The following is a 24,868-nucleotide window of genomic DNA, read 5'->3' as shown; positions in this document are numbered from 1 at the left end:
TTATCGCTGCGAGATAAGACCTAATATAGGTTCTTAGTCGCAATTCGGATCGGCTGGATCTCCAACAGCTCTCTAGGCCCCGTCTCCGACGCTTCATCTCCCGAAGCTCCACGGAAAACCATGGAGCTCGCTGGGATCTGCACCGGGTCAGGGGCCGCAAGGGTACAACTCGGTCAAGTGCCTCCGTGGTTAAGTCCAAAGGTTCACATACTTTTTCCACCCTGCACTGTGAATGTTTCCATCTTATGTTCAATTAAAACATGACAACAGCTAATGTTTGTGTAGTATTAGTTTAAGCAGACTGTGTTTTTCTATTGCTGTGACTTACATGATGTTTAGAGTGCATTTTATGGCCAATTCATGCAAAACTCCACGTAATCCCAAAGGGTTCACCTACTTTTTCTTGCAACTGTAGTTGCCTTTACTGAAACATGGTGCGATGAAACTCATGACTAGAATATAATGATGGAAAGATATAAATTGTTCAAAAGAAGCAGACCTAATAAAAGAGGAGGTGGAATTGCATTATAGGTAAGAGTTCACTACATCTCTATAGAAATACATACAACGAAGGATTAAAGCCTCCTAGGATGCATATGAGTTAATATAAAAGGAAAAACAAATGACATTGCCATAGGTGTATACTACAGGACACCCGACCAAGCAGAAGAAACAGATGAACTCTTTGCTAATCGGTTAACAAACGTATGTAGGTAACACACCACAATAGTAATGGGGGGACTTTAACTACCCTGACATCAACTGGGAGACAAATCCTGCATCAAGTGAGAGATCAAACAGGTTCCTGACCAACCTGACAACTTTGTCATCCAAAAGGTAGAATAGGGAACTAAAGGGACAGCTCTACTGGACCTAATTCTTACTAAAATAGAAGAAACTGACTTCCGGTTTTGCACCGTAGCGCCCAGTCACAGGATTGCGGACCTCCGCACCCTGCGGCTAGTTTCACCCTGCCAGGGGACCCTAAATGGGTCTATGTCGCCCCGGAGAGGCAGCGAAGAAAAGAAGGGTGCCCCGACGATTCTGGAACAATGGCGGTCATTTCGCTCGATTTGGAGAAAGCCTTCTAACCTAACAGGAGAAAGGCTGGTCACATTTTGTTGACCAGCGCAAGCTACTTGCAGACAAAGTCCAAAGGCACTAACCAGCACAACAGTGAACAGCATGCTTGAAACTGGGTGAGGAATTTGATCTTCTCTCTCCTATTTTATATCTGATTTCCTGGAAAAGTTCCCCAAGAAGCAAAAAGCCTCCCAAAGTGAGAAGGGAGGGGATTACCCCACCCTTCTATAGATGGAAGTGGCGAAGTAAACCCTTATGGGGAATAAAAATATAAAATACTACAATTTGGATAAATTTGAAAGCTAAGAAAATTGTTAAAACTCTATACCTGAAAAAGCATTGATGAAATTATATATATATATGTATGTTATATATATATATATATATATATATATATATATATATATATATATATATATATATATATATATATATATATATATATATATATATATGTGTATATGTATATGTATATGTATATGTATATGTATATGTATATGTATATGTATATGTATATGTATATGTAGATGTAGATGTAGATGTAGATGTAGATGTAGATGTAGATGTAGATGTAGATGTATATATGTAGATGTATATATGTATGTATGTATGTATGTATGTTAAGAATTTGTCAAGGCTTTTTGAATGCACCTTGCTAATTAACTCCTTGCAAACGGCATGTGTACCATCATGCTTGAAGGCAGCTACCATTGTCCCAGTCCCCAAGAAAACTGCAGTTGAGTGCCTGAATGACTACAGACCTATTGAATTAACGTCTGTAGTCATGAAATGCTTCGAAAGATTGGTTCTCCAACATCTTAGGACATGCCTCCCGCTGGACTTTGATAAACATCAATTTGCCTACAGGGGAAATAGGTTGACAGACGATGCCATAGCTACTGCTTTACACTCTGTAGCAAGTCATCTCGAGAAACCTGGAAGTTACGTCAGGATGCTTTTTGTTGACTACAGCTCAGCTTTCAACACCATTTTCCCGAGCATTCTCATCGAGAAGCTGACTGACTTGAAATTCTCCCCCGCTATCTGCGATTGGATTCAAGACTTTCTTAGGGATCGGGTACAAACAGTGAGGGTCGGGTCTGCTTTGTCCAACCCCCTGAAGCTTTGCACCGGCACGCCACAGGGCTGTGTGCTTAGCCCCTACCTGTACTCTTTATACACTTATGATTGTGTATCATCTGACCCATCCACTGCGATAATCAAGTTCGCAGATGATACAACTGTGGTGGGTCTTATTACAGGTGGGGATGAGACAGCATATAGGGCGGAGGTACAAAAACTATCCATATGGTGTAGTAACAACAACTTGCACCTAAACATCGGCAAGACGAAAGAGATGGTGTTAGACTTCCGGAGAAAAAAGGAGGAACCTGCCCCACTTTACATCGGGGAGGACTGTGTAGAGAGAGTTTCCTCCTTTAAATTTCTGGGAGTCTACCTCTGTGAAGATCTGACCTGGAAAGTTAACACAACCCAGGTGGCTAGAAAGACCCAACAGAGGCTTCACTTTCTTAGGATCTTGCGGAAGAACAGGGTAGAACAACAGCTAATGACCCTCTTTTACCAGTCTACCATAGAGAGCGTCCTCTCGTATGGTATTGTGGTTTGGTATGCTGGTCTGACAGCCACGGACAGGAAAGTATTACAGAGGGTAGTGAGCACAGCACAAGACATTGTGGGCTGTTCCCTGACACCACTGGATGACATCGCCAGGGCTCGTTGCCTTGGAAGAGTGAGGAAGATTCTCAGGGATGACTCACACCCTGGACGGTATCTCTTTACTCTACTACCATCCGGTAGGAGATACAGGAATATAGCCAGCCGTACCAACAGGCTGAAAAATAGCTTTTATCCGTGGGCTGTTAGGCTTTTAAATGGGACATAATCTTATGCAGAATTGACTTGGGAGACCGGTGTGTGGTGTAGTTGGTTCACATGGTGTGGTAGGATGGAGGGTTTGTTGTCACTGTGTGTTGGGGGGAGAGAGCACGGGGAGAGGCTCAGTTAATCTCAATGTACACATGTTGTACTTTGACAATAAAGGTTTATTTATTTATTTATTTCCTGCTTTGGCCTGACTCAAGGCTTATCCACAGGATATAGTCAACTTATGACAGCTCATTATTTGTGTAAATTATTCAAATTGGTAATAAAAAGCCTCCCAAATTCTTTATTAGCAATTTGAATAATTTACATACATATATGTATATATATATATATATATATATATATATATATATATACAAAAATAACTATTTGTTCTGAAAAGTTGAAAAATGAACAGTGACATCTAGTGGAGGATTAGAGAAAACTAAGCAGCATTGACCCAGAATTTGGCAAGATGCCTAGAAATAGCAAAAAAACAGCTGGGAACAAAGCATTGAGCTATCTACTACTGAGTGAAACTACATATGTTTAGAAACTGCTGATCTTCTGGGATTATAAAACACTGAGCTGCATTCTTAAACCTAAGAACTGTTTGCAGAGATAGAAAAATCTTGGTCTTTGGCTAATCTTCTAAAGGAGAAACTACTGGAAAACTTTTAAATGGTCAAATACTTTGGATTGAATCCTGACTGGTTGATAATTACAAGACCCCTGAAAAGAAGAACGATCACAAAATATTGCTTTCAGCGGTGCCTTGACAATTGGAAATATATTGGATTATAAAACCATTATATAAAGATAATAACTAGGTAAGATTTGGGTGTTTGGATTTTAAGATGGGTTGGCTTGATAAAGCTAATTAAAAAGATTATGACACTGATGAAAAAGGGGAGAGATAAAACGGTTATTATATACCTATCTAAAAGTGATAGAAAACCATACCCATCACCTTCTCCTGAAGACCCCAGTTTGGAGCTTCAAAGATCTGCAGGAACAATGACTCAAGAAAAAACAAGTACATTCCAGGAGAAAAAATACACAATGCTGCAACAGATACAAACGATAATTGTTTCAAACCATGATGAAATTAGAAATACGTTTGACAATATCTCTAACTTAAACCTAAAATTAAATAACACTCAAAAAATGACAACAAAGAATGAACAGACAAATCAGACAGCAGAAATTAAATGAAAGTGATTTAAATAGAAAAGCTACAAATGAAGAAAACTACAATTTAATAGAAACAAATTTTTTTTGCAAAACCTCACTATAATAAAGAAGACAAAAGAGATGATGTATCCTCTAGGAATTCAAAACAAATTTGAAGATAAAAAAGAACTAATAAAATGGATTAAAGAACTGTCAGAAGAATCATTAAAATGTGGGAGACAAAAACCTTATACTTGATTTGTCTTTTTTTGTCCCCAACACTTACATACAGTGTGTGTATATATATATATATGTATGTGTGTGTGTGTGTGTGTGTGTGAGAGAGAGAGAGAGAGACAGGTTGTATTTTTGTAAGTGTTGTAAATACTGAGGGGAAACTAAGCTTCAATAAGAATCTTGAAAACAGGACATATAATGATTCAATAAGATGACTTTTAGAAATACAATGGAAACAAGCTGATTAAAAACATGTTATATGTTGATGTTATTACTATATGTAGAAATATTAAAATGTTTATATTCAACTTGGTATATACTGAAAATATTAAGAATTATATTTGTTTAATGTAGACAAAAGGAGAATATTACAGGAAGAAGAGAGAATCAAAATATATTACCAACATATTAATTGTAGAAAATAATTATCATTGTTTTAAATATATGAACCCAGACAACACACTGTTCATGAAGCACTAAAGATTGTTACTGTAAAAAAATCAATAAAATATATTTTTTTTTAAAAAAAAAGAAGAAATGATAGAGGGGGTTGAAGTTGCAGGAACCTTGGGGGAGAGTGACCATGTTGTATTAGAATTCAATATAATGCAGACACAAGCAATAGAACATAATCAAACCAGTGTCTTAAGACTTTAAAAGAGCTGATTTCAACAAACTTAGAGAGAGCTTGGGAAGGATTCCATGGATGAAAATCTTAAAGGGGAAAACAACACAAGAAGCTTGGGAAACTCTGAAAAATATGATTATAAAAGCCCAGTCCAGCACAATACCGCTGAAAAAGAAAAATAAATCCAAGAAAAAACCAGCATGGTTACACAAAGAACTCTCTGATAACACTGGTCTACAAATTTTGCGAAATTATCAACCTCCAAGATAAAATGTTTATTCTTACATATTTTGATTAGATGAATTAGTAAAGAGGTGATAAAGGTGCTGGTTGGCTCAGGTTTTCAAGATATTACACAATAAAGATTTATACACAGGTGAGTATATTTGCCTACAAGGGAGGGAGGTGTCTAATGATCATGATGCCGTGTAAATTCGACTAATTACAGTAGAACAAAGAAAATGGTACCACATGGATGTGTATAAATTTATCTTCACTTTGAGACTAAAGATTATTACCTAACTGTAATTTATTGTTTTTATTGCAAGGTACATTTGTCTTGGTCAGATCTACGCATCATACAGTTACATTTGGTGGCTTGTGAAAGTGTCATTGCCTAACATTTCTGTTAGGCATATGGTGTTAGCCTACAATGTTGGGTTGAAAATATATTAACCATAATGTTATGACTTTAAGAAGTTAATTGGCCAATGGGTGTGTAAGTGTTCTCATGGCCATAAGAGGAAGCTAGGAACGTAGCTTCTCTCTCTCTCTGAATTTACTGCTCTCTACTGTTACTGTTTTTGCTCTGTTACCTGAACTGTGTATTGACCTCTGGACCGGTAAGAAGACTTTGTATTTTGGATTGCTACTTGGACTGTTTATTTTTGATTGTGCATTTTTGTTCTTACACCACCTCAAAAGTAAACTACTTTTTGTTTTTACAACTCAGTGTACTCTTGTGTGACTCTTACTGCTCTCAGTACCCTTCCTTGTCTGTGCAACTCTTTGGTAGCACAAGGAGATCTCTGCACAACAAATTCCTTAATAATTTCCAAGGAACAGTTATGTGATATTTTCCTTCAGAAGCCAAGATACCTTGAAACTGTGTAAACAATGCAGATAACTTCTGTTACATTTGTGGCAAGGTTACATTTGCATCTCAAAAGTGCAGTATGACAGCAGTGGTAAAAAAGCTTAAAAAAATAGGGGATCAGGACAAGAGTTGGGCTCCTCATTGTTGTTGTGTTACATGTGCAATTTGTTTGCGTCATTGGCTAAACAAGAAGAAAAAATCCATGCCTTTCACAGTCCCAATGGTCTGGAGGGAACCCACCAATCATAGTAGTGACTGCTATTTTTGCATGGTTCCCCCAATTGCAAAAGGGATCTCAAGAAAGAAGTGGACCATGGAACACCCAATCATTCCATCCGCACTGTATCCTGTACCCCATGGTGAGGACTTGCCAATTCCAGATCCACCAGAATCCTATTCTCTAGACTCAGATGATGATAAAATCGATGATCCAGGGCTGTTGATGTCAGAGGACCCAAACTTTAGCCCACTGTATGCTCCTCCTGAACCACATCTAATTTCACAGAGTGAACTAAATAACCTGGTCAGGGATTTGGATTTGCCTAAGCGTAAGGCAGATCTACTGGGCTCCAGATTACAACAGTGGAACCTCTTGCAGAGTGATGTCAGGATCTCCATTTTCCGTGATCGCAAAAAAGATCTGGTTCAGTATTTCTTAGTGGAAGGTGATTTGGTTTATTGCAATGATATCAATGGTTTAATGACAGCCCTTAACATTACCCACAATCCAGATGAATGGAGATTGTTCATAGATTCATCTAAAACCAGACTAAATGCTGTTTTATTGCACAATGGCAATGTTTTGCCATCCATTCCTGTCGGGCATGCAGTCCACATGAAAGAAACATATGAGAATTTGAAACAGCTGCCGAGGTGTATAAAGTACGAGGAACATCAGTGGCTGCTCTATGGTGATTTGAAAGTTGTTGCCCTGTTGCTTTGCCTGCAGGGTAGATAAAAGTAGTAGTGCTGTTTCCTCTGTGAATGGGACAGTCGAGCCAGAGATTCTCATTATGTCAAGAAAGACTGGCCATCATGACAGTCCTGGGAGCCAGGAAAGAAAAATGTTCAAAATCCAGCTCTTGTTGACTTTCAGAAAATTTTGTTACCACCGTTGCATATAAAGCTGGGGCTGATGAAGAACTTTGTAAAGGGACTTCTGGTTTGCCGCCGCAGCAGCCGTGGACATTTGGAAGGTGAGCTCCGACTTCCACATCCAATTTCCCTTCGCTGGGAGACCCTGGAAAGGGTTGAAAGTCACCCTGTAGGGGCGACAAGCAAGTAGGGGATACCCGCTTGATCGCAGGAGGGCACCAGCCCTTCCGCTCGATCCAGGGCAGCCCTCCAAACTGGCGAAGGAAAGACCGGCCATAGCAATATGGCCCATCATTAGGTTGCAGACAGCCAAAGTCAAATTGACCATCAAGCAATTTGAAAGCAACACGGATGAAACTGGATGAGATCTGATCTTCTCTTTACCCTAAGTACCTTCTCTTCCTGTAAAAGCTGTTTGAAATATCTGTTCTGAACCAGCCCTCTTCTCGCAACCCCTAATTAAAAGAAGAGTCTGGAAAGCGTCCAAGGCTAAAAGGCTTCTGCCAAGATTTAATTACGCAGTTAACAAAAACACAAGAGCTTGTCTTCTCAAGCGGAAAAGTTGCTTTCAGCAACCAGCCCCTCCCCAAACACTTCTTTTATAGAGAGCTCAGGGCGTGGTCTCCCTGTGCCTCCTCCCGAGGAGTCCCATAGTCTTTCTTTGTTTGTCCCTGCTCGTCTGCCTCCTGCGTCGGGCGTCCTTGAACAGGGCCAGCTGTGGGTCATCATCCTCCGCACTCTCGGGCTCACACAGCTGAGAAGAGGTCCCTGGCTGAGGACTCTGCAAAGCCTCCAAATCATCATCAGCCGGTTCGTTTCCCTCCTCCCCCACATCTGAGTCCTCCGATACATCGGACCCGGCTGTCGGACCCACAGGCTGGCCCTGAGTCACAACACTATCCCGCACCGCAGGGCCCTTCCCTCGGGTCTGCCGATCCGGATGCGGTCGGGATGGGAACTGTTCGTGAAAAGCAGTCACCAACGCAGGGGCATGAACGGCGGTCGCGTCTTCCCATGTGAAGTCCTCCGGCCCGTACCCTTTCCACTCGATCAGGTACTGGAAGCGACCTTTCAGCCAGCGGGAATCCCTGATGCTGGCGACCTCGTACTCGGGGGTGCTGCCTCCATCACGAGTTCCTGATGGGGGAGGTTCCGCTTGGCGAAGTGGACAGGCCGGTTGTTCGGGGACCAACAAGGACCGATGGAAGACGGGGTGCACGCGCAGGGAACGTGGCAGAGTTAAACGATAGGCGACCGGGTTGATGACGGCCTCGACTGGGAACGGTCCAAGGTAACGGTGGTCCAGCTTCCTCGCCGGCCGAGTGGATGGTAGGTTCCTGGTGGACAGCCAGACCCGATCCCCCACCGATAGTGGAGGCGTATCCCTTCTCGACCGATCGGCGAACCTCTTGTAGTCGGCCTTGGCCTTCTCCAGCTGCCGTCGCACCAACCGATGGATCGCCTGTAACTCCGCCATGAATTCGTTCGCTGCCGGCTCCGGTGAGTCCACGGGAGAAAGAGGGAAGAACCTGGGGTGATAACCCACGTTGGCCAAGAACGGTGTCATCTGCGTGGAGGTGTGTTGCGAGTTATTAAAGGCAAACTCGGCTATGGCCAAATAGTCCACCCAGTTGTCCTGCTGCAGGTTAACGTAGCAGCGCAGATACTGCTCTAAGATGCCGATGACCTTCTCGGTACCCCCGTCGGTCTGAGGATGATGCGCGGACGAGAGGCAAACCTTAATGTCCAACGCCCGCATCAACTCCTGCCAGAAGCGGGCTGTAAACTGGGCCCCCCTATCGGAGACGACCCTATCGGGAAGGCCGTGCAGCCGGAACACCTGTTGGATGAACATGCGACTAGTGGCGCGAGCTGACGGTAAGCCGCGACAGGGGATGAAGTGCGCCATCTTGGTCAACATGTCCACCACCACAAACACTGTCGTGAAGCCGGAGGATGGGGGTAGATCCGTCAGAAAGTCCATGGACACAGCCCCCCAGGGTCTCTTGGGCGTTGGCAAAGGCTGCAATAAACCAGGCGGGGCCCCTGTCGCTGACTTGGCCTGCCTGCATGGGACGCAGGAGGTGACATAAGACTGGACATCGTGTCGGACTCGGGGCCACCAGAAAGTACGGGAGACCAGGTTCAGAGTCTTGAACAGGCCAAAATGCCCCGCAGCCGGGTTATCATGACATTGGCTGAGGACGAGTCCCCTGAGTGGCCCTCCTGGAACATAGAGCCGGTCACGATAATACAGGAGTCCATCCGTGACCGTCCAAGGCGAATCTGGTCCCACCTCTTCCTTCCGCTGAGCCACCCACGCCTCCTGCTGCTGCGCCTCCCGGATCCGAGCCCGTATATCCACCGGCTCCCGTACCGCAGCAAAAGACTCGACGGGGATCACTGTCCTGGGCGGAAGCTTGTCTTCCACTCGGGTGTACTCGGGCTTCCTGGACAGAGCATCCGCTCTCTGGTTGTGCCCGCTTGGTATGTACCGCACCCGGAAGTCAAACCTCGCAAAGAAGAGGGACCACCGGATCTGGCGTTGGTTCAAATTCCGAGCGGTCTGCAGGCTTTCCAGATTCTTGTGGTCCGTCCGGACCTCGATTTGATGCCGCGCCCCCTCCAGATGATGCCTCCAAGCCTCGAACGCCGCCTTGATGGCCAGCAGCTCCTTCTCCCAGATGGTATAGTTGCGCTCCGAGGGATTCAATTTCCGAGAGTGATACGCGCAAGGGAAAAGGGTACCGTTGGGCGTCGCTGCCTGGAGTAACACGGCCCCAATGGCAATGTCGGAGGCGTCCGCCTCCACGACAAACGGCCGTTGCGGGTCAGGATGCTTCAAGATGGGCTCCTTCATGAAGGCGTCCTTCAAAGCTTGGAACGCCTGTTGTTCGGGGGCGTTCCACTGGAACCGAGTCTTCTTCTGCAGGAGCCGGGTGAGGGGGGCTGTCAAGGCAGCAAAACCAGGGATGAATGTCCGATAGTAGTTGGCAAATCCAAGAAGTCGCTGAACATCCTTCACGCGACGCGGGGGTTGCCAACTCTGCAACGACTCAACTTTACTTGGATCCATGGCGATGCCCTCAGGAGAAATGCGGTGGCCCAAGAAATCAATGGTCACCTGGTAGAACTGGCACTTCTCCAACTTGGCAAACAGCCGATGTTTCCGGAGGCGCTGCAGGACCTGACGGAGATGCTGATGATGCGCTTCACGCGACGGGGAGTAAATCAGGATGTCGTCCAGGTAAATCACAACAAACTGGTCCAACAGATCCCGAAAGATGTCGTTCATAAAATGCTGAAACACAGCGGGGGCGTTGGTCAGGCCAAACGGCATCACCGTGTACTCGAAATGTCCATAGCGAGTACCAAACGCCGTCTTCCACTCATCACCCGGCCGAACCCTGACGAGGTTGTAAGCTCCACGCAGGTCCAGTTTCGTGAAGATCTTAGCCTCCCGGAGTCGGTCCAAGAGCTCGGGGATGAGGGGCAGCGGGTAGCGGTTACGCACCGTGATGGCATTGAGTTTCCGGTAGTCACAGCAAAGTCGTAACTCGCCCGACTTCTTTTTGACGAAGAGCACGGGCGCAGACACTGGCGAGGACGAGGGCCGGATGAAACCACGAGCCAAGTTCTTTGTCAGGAAGTCCCGCAATGCAGCCAACTCGGGCTCCGACATGGAGTACAAACGCCCCACTGGGAGAGGCGCATCAGGGACTAGGTCAATGGAGCAGTCGTAGGGCCTGTGCGGGGGTAATTGGTCCGCCTCTGACTCGCTGAACACGTCAGCAAAGTCGGACAGTACGGGAGGCAAGGAAACCCCTGAGGAACCCTCCACCTGGCCGGCACAGATATGGCGGGTGTGGTCCACGCACTGCAAACTTGGGAAGGTGACCAAGTTCTGAGACCAATAGATCTGTGGATCATGCGCCCGGAGCCACGCCAGTCCCAAGACCACGGGGAAGTGCAGATCCGAAGTGACGTAAAACTGAATGGCCTCCACATGGGTACTGATGGCCATACACACGGGTTGCGTGGCGGCCGTGATAGGCCCGGACAGGAGCACTCGACCATCGATGGTCTCCACAAGCATGGGCGGATCCACCGGACACTGGGGAACAGCCCATTTGGCCACAAAGGCCGAATCCATAAAGTTAGTGGTAGCCCCAGAGTCAATTAAGGCATGGACCGGAATCCCCTCTGGCTTGCCAGGAAGGATCAGTCGTGCCTCCAAAATCAAATGCCGTGGAGGTTCACAGGCACCGTCGGAACGGCGTCGCTCGGCGTGATCGTTGTGGGTCGCCCGATCTTTCACACCGTCTAGATCGGGCTCGGGCCGTTTCCCGATAGCAAAGCAGGGGACTTTCTCGGGGCAGGCTTGGTCACTGACGCCCGCTGACGCTTCTTCGGGCAAGAAGCAGCCAAATGTCCAGGGTCCCCACAGTAAAAACACAACCCCTCCGATCGTCGTCTGTCCATTTCCGTCACCGATAGACGGGACCTGGCGGCACCCAGCTCCATTGGCTCCTCCCTCTGGACTGGGGGCTCACGCACAACAGGGGCGGCAGGGGTCTGTGGGGTGGCACGGCGACTCTTACGCTGCTGCAGCCGGGCATCGATCCGCAGACAAAGATGGATCAGCCCATTCAGGTCTGAGGGAATGTCCACGCGGGCCAGCTCATCCAACATCTCCTCTGACAAGCCATCCTGAAAGGCATCCACGAGCGCAGCCTCATTCCAGGCGGAATCCTGGCTAAGCAGCCGGAAATCGCTGATATAGGCCTGTAGGGGGCGCTGACCCTGCCTCAAAGCTTTCAGACGTCGGGTGGCGGTCTGCGCCTTAATCGGGTCCTCGTACATGAGGCGCATATGGTCACAAAACCCCCCAAAGTTATCCAACAAAGGGCTAGGCTGTGCCAACAGAGGCGTGCCCCAACGAGCTGCATCTCCCGACAGAAGGCTCAACACGAATCCCACCTTATCTCGGTCAGTGGGGAAATCAGCTGCTCTCACGCTGATATAAAGCTGGCATTGTCCCAGGAAGGCAGGAAACAGTTCTGGTTTACCAGCAAATTTATCCGGCATAGCTATCTGACATTTCCTCCTGGGTGGGGGGGCAGCATGTACCTGAGCCTGCAGTTGTGCCACCTGAGTGGCCAGCAAGGTGAGTTGCTGGTTGAGCTGGGCATTCTCGGCAAGAAGCTGCTCCATCGTAGTAGTAAGGGGTGGGTGGCTGAAAGCAAACTGTTCTGAACCAGCCCTCTTCTCGCAACCCCTAATTAAAAGAAGAGTCTGGAAAGCGTCCAAGGCTAAAAGGCTTCTGCCAAGATTTAATTACGCAGTTAACAAAAACACAAGAGCTTGTCTTCTCAAGCGGAAAAGTTGCTTTCAGCAACCAGCCCCTCCCCAAACACTTCTTTTATAGAGAGCTCAGGGCGTGGTCTCCCTGTGCCTCCTCCCGAGGAGTCCCATAGTCTTTCTTTGTTTGTCCCTGCTCGTCTGCCTCCTGCGTCGGGCGTCCTTGAACAGGGCCAGCTGTGGGTCATCATCCTCCGCACTCTCGGGCTCACACAGCTGAGAAGAGGTCCCCGGCTGAGGACTCTGCAAAGCCTCCAAATCATCATCAGCCGGTTCGTTTCCCTCCTCCCCCACATCTGAGTCCTCCGATACATCGGACCCGGCTGTCGGACCCACAGGCTGGCCCTGAGTCACAACAATATCTATCCCCCTGTGAGGAGAGAGGGAAGGGAATTGCTATCCCACCCTCTAAGAATAGCAGTGTCTGACTACCAATGGGAATTAAAGCATTAAAAGAACAATTTTAATCTAATTGGATTTATATGTTCCTGAAACTTGGGGACCAAAAACTTTCCTATTTTTACTGGAAACTTGTTTTTATCTACAAAAAAGAAATAAAATTGACAAAAGGATTAGAAAAATTTTGGACTTAAAAAAACCTAAATGACACTGGTGACATCTTGTGGCGAGGTGTGTTATTACAATCTGTTATTTCCTAAAAGAGACTTGGCTGGAAGCCCAGACCTTAGATAAGACTTTCCTGACCTTGGCACCACCTGTGAGAGATTTAGCTGTAAGAGAACAGCTGGGCGGCATAATTGGCCTATTTGAACTGTGAATGTAAACCTTTACTGACTTTTGCTTGACAAACAACTTTTACTATTTATAAACACGTGAAAGAGATGGATGAAGACCAGGAAAAGATTCTTTCCATGTTGAAAGCAATACATGAAACCATTATTTCAGCTTGTGATAAAATAAGACCTAAAATAAAAGTTCAAGACGCCAGCTTAGATACACAAATCCAAATTTTGACTACAACCAAAGAACCAACAATGCAGAAGATAACAGAAGAAGTGGGACCATCAAATATTAAGACAGAGGACTCAACTGACCAATAAATACAGCTGATGAAAAATCCAGAAAAGGAAGCGACAACACTGAAAATGGAAATGACTTTCTATATAAATCAGAAGAAATTTGAGAAAGAAGAACAGATTGAACTGAAGATAAATATATCAGAGCAAGCATGGGGGACGGGAATAACAGGGAGACAATTCAACGAATACAAATGGGCTAGTCCTTCCAGAAAACTGGCAGTTAAATGGTCTCCTTTATTTGAAATACCATATTTAAGAATAGAGGGAGAACTATTTGATGATCTAAAAGCACTGATATGGAAGCTTAATTGGCAAAAGAAGAAAGCCAGAATAAGGTTGAAGAAAATTGGGGTTTTGACTTATCAGAGGGGATTGCATATTATCAATTAGAGGGTTAAAGGGAGATGTTGATAGAAGGGAAATTTTGGTCATTAGATTTAAAATACTTGGAAATCAGTTGAAAATAAGGATTTTATCTGTTTAATATTTAAAAATTAAGACCTAAAAGGGAAAAGAAAATTAATTATTATGAAGATGTTTGATTTATTGATTAACCCAGGTAATTTATATAATGGTTTTGATTTATTAATGGGGATATTGTATTATTAAGTAGATGATTTAATATGGTGGGAAATAGATAACTTTTAGGAAATAGAATAAGATTAAAATAGATAAAATGTGTATTTTGGATATTATATTTTGTTATGAAGTGAGACAAGGGAAATCTTGGTTACCCAAAGTCTGAAAATTATAAATATCAAAGGTTAAATTGGAATATTGATGAGAAATCAAAATTGGGCAAAAATTAATAACAGGATATGGATTGTTTATGAAGATTGAATGTAATTAAGATATGTATAAGCTAAAATTTTATTGATAAATGTAATAATAATGTTTTTATTGAATTGATATAATTAGAATTGTACTAGCTTGAATACGAGACAGTAAATGTTAAGGGAAAAAGAAAAGAAATATCTGATGTTGTAACCTGAGATTTGCACTAAAGATTTTGTTATTGAACTATTGATTAATCCAGTCACCATGTTGCTTTTTAAATACTTAAATGTAAAATTGGAAAATTAATAAAATATTATTTTAAAAAAAGAACTTTGTAAAAAGCTATGGACAAAACAAAACCAGGTTTCCAAGACTTAGTGAAGCCAAAATCAGTGAAGGCATCTTTGTTGGTCCACAGATTCAAGAACTTCTCCGAGATGACAAGTTTGATCATTTGTTGCATGGCAAGGAAAAGAAGGCATGGAAAGCCTTCAAGTTCGTGGCAATAGAGTTTCTCAGGAACAGCAAGGCAGATGACTATGAAAAACACGTAGAAAATTTGCTTAGGTCTATAAAGCACTTGGTGCAAACATGTCACTGAAAATTCACTTCTTACACTCACATTTAGACTATTTCCCTTTGAACTGTGGGGCAGTGAGTGATGAGCATGGAGAGAGATTCCACCAGGATATCGCAGGCATGGAGAAAAGATACCAAGGGAAATGGAGTCTGTCTGTGCTTGCCGATTACTGCTGGAATCTCCCCAAGGATGAGCCTACTGCAGTTCACAAGAGAAAAGCCAAAAAGCGCAGTTTAGATACCATTTAATCTGATGTTACAGATTGTCAGTTTTTCATGCAAAAAACATGAAAATGTTACATGAAAAACCAATACATGAATGAAAAGTTAGGTTATTGGTATCAATAAAAATATAATGATTGGTGTGGCACCATTCTCACTGCTATATCACATTTTGCAGAAAGGTTATGGAGCATAATTGCATATCCCCCTCGTAATTTTGAATTATTTTGATGCAATTTTGACCTGAAGCTGTATCTTGGAAACTGGAGCCAATTAATTCTCAGGACTTAATTTTCCTTTATTAGTGACCCATTTCTGGTGAAATTTAGCTACTTTCATTTCTAAGGCTTTCTCTTTGTGTTGTTGTTGTTGTTAGCTGCGAAGTCATGTCCGACCCATCGTGACCCCATGGACAACGTTCCTCCAGGCCTTCCTGTCCTCTACCATCTTCTGGAGTCCATTTAAGCTCATGCCTACTGCTTCAGTGACTCCATCCAGCCACCTCATTCTCTGTCGTCCCCTTCTTCTATTGCCCTCAATCTTTCCCAGCATTAGGCTCTTCTCCAGTGAGTCCTCCATTCTCATTAGGTGGCCAAAGTATTTCAGTTTCAACTTCAGGATCTGGCCTTCTAAAGAGCAGTGAGGGTTGATCTCCTCTAGGACTGGCCGGTTTGATCGGTTGCAGTCCAAGGGACTCGCAGGAGTCTTCTCCAGCACCATAGTTCAAAGGCCTCAATTCTTTGGCGCTCAGCCTTTTTTATGGTCCAACTTACACTGCCATACATTGCAACTGGGAAGACCATAGCCTTGACTATACGCACTTTTGTTGACAGGGTGATGTCTCTGCTTTTTAGTGTGCTGTCTAGATTTGCCATGGCTTTCCTCCCGAGGAGCAAGCGTCTTTTAATTTCTTGACTACAGTCCCCATCTGCAGTGATCTTGGAGCCCAGGAAAATAAAATCTGTCACTACCTCCATTTCTTCCCCATCTATTTGCCAGGAATTGAGAGGGCCGGATGCCATGATCTTGGTTTTCTTAATGTTAAGTTTCAACCCAACTTTTGCCCTCTCCTTCTTCACCCGCAACAAGAGGCTCTTTAATTCTTCTTCACTTTCTGCCATTAGAGTAGTATCATCTGCATATCTTAGGTTGTTGATATTTCTTCCGGCAATCTTAATTCCAACTTTTGATTCATCTAGCCCTGCCTTTCTCATGATGTGCTCTGCATATAAGTTAAACAGGCAGGGCGACAGTATACAGCCTTGCCGGACTCCTTTCACAATTTTGAACCAATCAGTGGTTCCGTGTCCAGTTCTAACTGTTGCTTCTTGACCCGCATATAGGTTTCTCAAAAGACAAATAAGATGGTCTGGTACTCCCATCTCTTTAAGAACTTGCCACAGTTTGTTGTGATCCACACAATCAAAGGCTTTAGCATAGTCAATGAAGCAGAAGTAGATGTTTTTCTGGAACTCCCTAGCTTTCTCCATGATCCAGCGTATGTTGGCAATTTGATCTCTAGTTCCTCTGCCTCTTCAAAATCCTGCCTGTACTTCTGGTAGTTCTCGATCCGCATATTGCAGGAGTCTAGCTTGTAGGATTTTAAGCATAACTTTACTAGCATGTGAAATGAGTGCAATGGTGTAATAGTTTGAACATTCTTTGGCACTGCCTTTCTTTGGAATTGGAATGTAAACTGATCTTCTCCAATCTTGTGGCCACTGTTGAGTTTTCCAAATTTGCTGGCAAATTGAATGTAGCACTTTTACTGGATCGTCTTTTAAGATTTTGAATAGCTCAGCTGGAATACTGTCACCTCCACTAGCTTTGTTGTTGCTCAGTTTTTATAAGGCCCACTTCACTTCACATTCTAGGATGTCTGGCTCGAGGTCAGTGACCACCTCATCGTGGTTATCAGGGACGTTAAGCTCATTCTTGTATAGTTCTTCTGTGTAATTTTGCCACCTCTTCTTAATCTCTTCTACCTCTGTTAGGTCCCTGCCATTTTGGTCCTTTATCATGCCCATTTTTGCATGAAATGTTCCCTTCATCTCTCCAATTTTCTTGAAGAGATCTCTGGTCCTCCCTATTCTATTGTTTTCTTCTATTTCTTTGCACTGTTCATTTAAGAAGGCATTCTTATCTCTTCTAGCTATTCTCTGGAATTCTGTATTCAATTGGGCGTATCTTTCTTTTTCTCCCTTGCCTTTCACTTCCCTCCTTTCCTCAGCTATTTGCAGAGCTTCCTCAGACAGCCATTTTGCTTTCTTGCATTTCTTTTTCTTTGGGATGGTTTTAGTTGCTACCTGTTGTACAATGTTGCAAACCTCCGTCCATAGTTCTTCAGGCACTCTGTCTATCAGATCTAATTCCTTAAATCTATTTGTCACCTCTACTGTATATTCAACAGGGATATGATTTAATTCATACCTGAGTGGCCTAGTGCTTTTCCCTACTTTCTTCAGTTTAAGCCTAAAGTTTGCAATGAGAAGCTCATGGTCTGAGCCACAGTCAGCTCCTGGTCTTGTTTTTACTGGCTGTATAGAGCTTTTCCATCTTTGGCTGCAGAGCACATAGTCAATCTGATTTCTGTGTTCACCGTCTGGTGATGTCCATGTGTAGAGCCGTCTCTTGGGTTGTTGGAAAAGAGTGTTTGCTATGACCATCGTATTCTCTTGACAAAATTCTATCAGCCTGTGCCCTGCTTCATTTTGTACTCCAAGGCCAAACTTGCCTGTTATTCCGGTTATCTTTTGGCTTCCTACTTTAGCATTCCAATCCCCCATGATGATAAGGACATCATTTTTTGGTGTTACTTCTATAAGGTGCTGTACGGCTTCATAGAACCGGTCAATTTCATCCTCTTCAGCACTGGTGGTTGGGGCATAGACTTGGACTACTATGATATTGAATGGTTTGCATTGGATTCACACTGAGATCATTCTGTCATTTTGGGGATTGTATCCCAATATTGCTTTTCCTACTCTTTTATTGACTATGAAGGGTACTCCATTTCTTCTGAGGTATTCTTGCCCGCAGTAGTATACCTGATGGTCATCTGAATTAAATTCACCCATTCCTGTCCATTTTAGTTCGCTGATACCTAAGATGTCGATGTTCAGTCTTGTCATCTCTTGTTTGACCACGTCCAGCTTTCCTTGATTCATGGATCTTACATTCCAGGTTCCTATGGAGCAAAAATCTTTACAGCATCGGACTTTCCTTTCACCACCAGACACATCCACAGCTGAGCGTCCTTTCGGCTTTGGCCCAGTCGCTTCATTCTTTCTGGCGCTACTAGTACTAGCCCTCTGCCATTTCCTTCTCCAGTGGATCACGTTTTGTCAGAACTCTCTGCTATGACCTGTCCGTCTTAGGTGGCCATGCATGGCATAGCTCATAGCTCCGTTGAATTATGCAAGCCCCTTCACCACGACAAGGCAGTAATCCATGAAGGGGTTTCTGTGTTGATTTCTCTTTGTAGACCAGCGTAAACTGAAGGACAAAAAGGATAAGTGCAAAAAATGGATAGAGGGACACATAGCTAAGGCAGAATACCAGCATATAGCCCTAATCTGCAAAGATGTCAGGAAAGCTACGGCTCACAATGAACTTAGACTTGCAACAAATGTTAAAAATAATTTTAAAAAGTTTCTTTCAAAATGCTAAAAAAGGAAAAAAGTCAAAGAAACAATCAGTCTACTAATGGGACAAGATGGCAAGGAAGTGACGGGTAGCAGGTAGAAAGCAGAGCTGCTTTATTCCTTCATCTATCTTCAGACAAAAAGAAAAATAGCCCAACCTATCAAAAACGGAACTCTAAAAGACAGAGTAGGAACTCAAATTAAAATAGGCAAGAATCTGGTAAGAGAACACCTGTCCACTCTAGACGACTTCAAATCACCAGGACCTGGGTTACATCCCAGAGTTCTGAAGGAGCTGGCAGATGTGATCTCGGAACCATTGAACCATATCTTCCAAAGATCCTGGAGCACCGGGGAACCACCAGAGGACTTGAAAAGAGCTGATGTGGTCCCCATCTTCAAAAAAGGGAAAAAAACAGATCCAGGAAACTACAGACCAATCAGCCTAACATCAATACCTGAGAAGATCCTGGAAAAGATAATCAAGCAGCAGATCTGTGAGCACCTAGAAGCAAGTGAAGTTATAACCAGAAGCCAACATCGGTTTGTCAAAACAGATCATGCCAAACCAATCTTATTTCATTCTTTGACAAAGTGACTATATTAGTGTACCAGCGAAATGCTGTGGACATAGTATACTTGGATTTCAGTAAGGCATTTGACAAAGTAGACCACAACCTACTTCTTGTTAAGCTAGAAAAATGTGGGACAGACAGCATCACCACCAGATGGATTCATAACTGGCTGACAAACTGCACTCAATGTGTACTCCTTAATGGAACTACATCTACGATTTGGACGAGGGGATAGATGGGGAACTCATCAAATTTGGAGACGACACCAAGCTGGCAGGAATAGCCAACACTCCAGAAGACAAGCTTAAGATACAGGAGGATCTGGACAGACTTGAATACTGGGCGCTATCTAACAAAATGAAATTAAATGGTGAAAAAAGTAAGGTTCTACATTTAGGCAAGAAAAACCAAATGTACAGGTATAGTATACGGGGTACCTTACTCAATAGCAGTAACTGTGAGAGGGATCTTGGAGTTCTAGTGGACAATCACTTAAATATGAGCCAGCAGTGTACTGCAGCTGCCAAAAAAGCCAACACAGTGTTTGGCTGCATTAACAGAGGGATAGAATAAAGATCACATGAAGTATTAATACCACTTTACAATGCCTTGGTAAGGCCACACCTGGAATACTGCATCCAGTTTTGGTCACCACAATGTAAAAAAGATGTTGAGACAAAGATGATTAGGGGACCGGAGGCTAAAGCATATAAGGAACGGCTGCTGGAATTGGGTATGTCTAGTTTAATGAAGAGAAGGACGAGGGGGGAAATGATAGCAGTGTTCCAATATCTCAAGAGCTGCGACAAAGAAGAGGGAGTCAAGCTATTCTCCAGAGCACCCGAAGGCAGGACAAGAAGCAACGGATGGAAACTAATCAAGGAGAGAAGCAACCTAGAACTAAGGAGAAACTTCCTGACAGAACAATTAACCAGTGGAACAACCTGCCTCCAGAAGCTGTGAATGCTCCAACACTGGAAGTTTTTAAGAAGAGACTGGACAGCCATTTGCCTGAAATGGTATAGGGTTCCCTGCCTGAGCAGGGGGTTGGACTAGATGACCTCCAAGGTCCCTTCCAACTATTATTATTATTATTATTATTATTATTATTATTATTATTATTATTATTATTATTATTATTATTATTATTATTATGATACCCCCCAAGGCTGTTTTAGGCCCTGTACTTTTCAATATCTTCATAAACCATCTATATGAGAGAATAGAAGGGGAGCTCATCAAATTTGCAGAGAGCACCAAGCTGGCAGGAATAGCCAACACCCAAGAAGATAGGCTCAAGATCCAGATGGATCTTGGCAGTCTTGAACACTGGGCCCTATCTAACAGAATGAAATTCAAGGTTTTATACTTCAGCAAGAAAAACCAAATGTAATAATAATAATAATAATAATAATAATAATAATAATAATAATAATAATAATAATAATAATAATAATAATAATAATAATAATAATAATAATTTTATTTGTATACCGCCCTTCTCCCGAAGGACTCAGGGCAATGAACAGGGCAAACACATAAAAGTACAGGAATACAAAAACTAAAAAAGAATTAAACAAGGTGCCCAAGTTAAAACAGTAGATTAAAATACATTTAAAAGAGCAATAAAACCTAAGCCCATCCCCCATCAGGCCAGGCCGGCTTGTTCGAAGAAATAAGTCTTCAGATCGCGTCGGAAGGAGCGAAGGTCGGGCGCCATCCGGAGCTCAACCGGCAACTGATTCCATAAATCCGGGGCGCCCACAGAGAAGGACCTCCCCCTGGGGGCCACCCGATGACATTCTCTGACCGGTGGCACCCTGAGGAGGCCCTCTCTGTGGGAGCGCACAGGGCAGAGGGAAGTTGACGCCGGCAGCAGGTGATCCCTAAGGTACTCCGGACCCATGCTATGTAGGGCTTTGAAAACCATTACCAGAACCTTGAATCTCACCCGGAAGACAACTGGGAGCCAATGCAGCTCACGGAGCAGAGGTGTAACATGGGAGTATCGGGAGACTCCCAACACAACTCTCGCGGCTGCATTCTGTACCAGTTGGAGCCTCCGAGTGGTCCTCAAGGGCAGCCCCATGTAGAGAGCATTGCAGTAGTCTAAACGAGAGGTCACGAGCGCATGAGTGACCGTACGCAGGGCATCCCGGTCTAGATAGGGCCGCAACTGGCGCACCAGGCGAACCTGGGAGAAGGCCCCCCTAGTCACAGCTATTATGTGGTCTTCCAAAGAAAGCTGTGAATCTAGGAGGACAGATTAGGTGAAACCTGGCTCAACAGCAGTAACTGCGAGAGGGATCTTGGAGTCCTAGTGGACAATCACTTAAATATGAGCCAGCAGTGTGCTGCAGCCGCCAAAAAAGCCAATGCAATCCTAGGCTGCATTAACAGAGGGATAGAATAAAGATCACGTGAAGTGACAGTACCGCTTTATAATGCCTTGGTAAGACCACACTTGGAATACTGCATCCAGTTTTGGTCACAATATAGAAAAGATGATGAGACTCTGGAAAGAGTACAGAGAAGAGGAACAAACATGATTAGGGGGCTAAAAGCTAAAACATATGAAGAACGGTTGCAGGGATTGGGTATGTCTAGTCTAGTGAAAAGAAGGACTAGGGGTGACATGATCGCAGTGTTCCAATATTTGAGGGGCTGCCGCAGAGGGGGGTCAACCTATTTTCCAAAGCACCAGAAGGCAAGAGAAGAAACAATGGAAACTAATCAAGGAGAGAAGCAACCTAGAACTAAGGAGAAATTTACTGACAGTGAGAACAATAAACGAGTGGAACAGCTTGCCTCCAGAAGTTGTGGGTGCTTCATCACTGTGGGCTTTTAAAAAGAGACTGGACAGCCATTTGTCTGAAATGGTATAGGGTCTCCTGCTTGAGTAGAGGATTGGACTAGAAGACCTCAAAGGTCCGTTCCAACTCTGTTATTCTGTTATATAAATAACAAACCTTCACAAGACAGCCTGATCTTATGCTTTTCAAGGATTATCCAGGTACAATTATTAATATTGGCTGGGAATGGCAGTTCCACAAAATTAGTGGGTGCTAGGGTGGGGAAACCTATGTCCAGAAAATCAGCTGGCTCTCCACTTTTAGTTTCTTAACAGTGACAGCAGCCACAGTGAACTATAATTCTATTTTTTCATCCAAAAATGTCCTGTAGGCAGATACTTCCATTGCTATCAGCCATTCAACATGCCCAAATAATGGCTCTGGACTACTTCAAAAAGTATTCTTCCTTGGAAAAAGTCAACATGTGTTGATGACATGGTCATTTTAGGATGGAAAGAAAGTGATTCATGTTGCAGGTTTTGCCATCTCCTTTGGTAAAGTTATCTGCACTGAAGGAATGAGGATAAAAGGTATGTAAATACATTTGGAAGTCAACATATGTCAATATAATATACAGCAGGGGTGTCAAACTCACAATGTCATGCAATGTGTCGCGATGTATCATGAGGTTTTTTTTCCATTGCTGGCAATGGGGTGGGCACAGTTTTGGCATGACACATCCGGCCCGTGGGCCGGCAGTTTGACACCCCTGATATACAGCATCAGAATTTGCACAGAATCCCATGCATGAAGATTAAGCACAGACAACCAAGGAAAGTCATTACAATTACCTCTTCAGTGTCTTCATCTGGATTCACCTTCAGAGCAGCAACATCCACAACACGCCAACTGAAACAATTGTTCAAAACAAAGAAGAGTCGATAAGGAAAGACACCTCCCCCCTTCCCCCCCATTGTCACCTGGATACAACAGCAAAGGGAATTCTCCTACTCTTGCCTTTGGCCTTTCCTCCATGGAGCTTATGGAGATAGTTTCATTGAGGAACAAAGCAACTCAAGAAGGTAGCTGAAAACTGAGCTTAAACCTTTCTAGGGAATGTCAAAGCCATGGAGGACACCGAGCTTTATGATGGCATTTTAGACTACCTGCCTCTTGCCCTCAGTGGCCCTGATTTTCAACCACGCCTTTCTAACTTTTCAGTCTTTCCCCACTCACAGTAAAGCAAATAATAGAAATGACTGCTTCAAAAGCTTCGTTCCAGAGTTCACAAATGTTCTTAAGCAGCCTTATCTCAATCTGCCCTTTTAATATGTAGTGGCATAATTTTAGGTGTAGACAAAACAGTTCATACCAACTCATTCCTCCTGCTCTCTGTACTGTATGTACTAGGCTGCAACTCCACTCACACTTTGCAAAATCTCTTGTGAGATCTGCCATTTTTTAAAAAAATCACTATTTGGAGAGTGTGTGAGCGTTAAGGGGAAATGCCTGCTGATTGCCAATAATTATATAACATTCTATTAATTATAACAATAAACATATGTTGCTTCTCTAAGGATTAACTGAAAGTTTTTCACTTCCAACAGCAAATGGTGGAGTGGATGGCTGAAGATGATGAAACAGATCCAAGGGGTATAGCTACAGATACATATCGTAGCTATTCATCTCCACTGTGTAACATTATGGCAGCCACTAAAAGGGATTGCTGTTGCCATGATAGCATGAAAATTTCTGCCCAAACAATAGAGCACATTTAAACTGGTGACTGAAATGTTGGATCTTTAAAAGTAAAAGCATGCTGAGCTATGGCTCTTCCTAGAAAAGTACAGACCCATGTTCCATTCACATGACAATTTATGACATTTTTACACAAAATGAATGTTTACTTCTGGTTTCCAGCAAAAAAATGCCCATAGAGAACAATGGGTTTGCTTTACAACTGCAACATCTGCTTTACAACTGTTGCAAAAAGGTTGCAAAATCAGGTCTGGTCACATGTTTTATGACTCTCATGACTTACAACCAAAATTGTGGGTTTAATTATGGACATTAAGTCAAGGACTACAGTGAATATATAAAGTCTACACTTGGCTGTTAAAATGCCAGGTATTTAAGATATTAAAAAATCAGACCAAGATAAATCACTTCAGAATTTTTCCTACATTTAATATACTATAAGCTGTGCAATTCAATTAAAAAACAAACTGAAATATTTTAGGGGGAAAATAAAAATAAAGTGGTTGTGTAAGTGTGCACACCCTCTTATAAGTAGTCATGTGGCTGTGTTCAGAATTAACCAATCACATTCAAACTGATGTTACATAGTAGTCAGTACACTCCTGCCATCAATTAAAGTGACTCTGATCAAGCCCATATAAAGTTCAGCTGTTCTAGTGGGTGTTTCCTGACATTTACTCAGTTGCCTCTAACAGCAAATCCATGGCTGGAAACAGCTTAGCATAAAAAGGATCTCAATGTTGAAAGGTATTAGTCAAGAAAAGAGTACAAAAAAAACATCCCAAGGCATTGGATACACCATAGAACACAGTGAAGACAGTCATCAAGTGGAGAAAATATGACACAATTGTGACATTACCAAGAACTGGATGTCCCTCCAAAATTGATGAAAAAACAGCACTGGCTCAAGAGCCTGCCAAC

General features: G+C 43.5%; 1 protein-coding gene across 1 annotated transcript in view; it reads right to left on the bottom strand.

The window, feature by feature from the left end:
- Nucleotides 1–24,868, bottom strand: part of LOC308676582 (KAT8 regulatory NSL complex subunit 1-like) — a gene marked incomplete at its 5' end in the record, with an annotated part of 305,549 nt that overhangs the window by 61,766 nt on the left and 218,915 nt on the right. The window contains one exon of the mRNA XM_081342460.1: nt 23,041–23,098. Coding sequence (XP_081198586.1) covers nt 23,041–23,098 — 58 coding nt within the window. The remainder of the gene's footprint in view (nt 1–23,040; nt 23,099–24,868) is intronic.

The sequence above is a fragment of the Vipera berus genome (genome assembly GCF_964194415.1).
Source record: "Vipera berus genome assembly, chromosome: W".
In the NCBI taxonomy this organism is placed as follows: domain Eukaryota; kingdom Metazoa; phylum Chordata; class Lepidosauria; order Squamata; family Viperidae; genus Vipera; species Vipera berus.
This window is presented reverse-complemented; position numbering and strand designations above follow the sequence as displayed.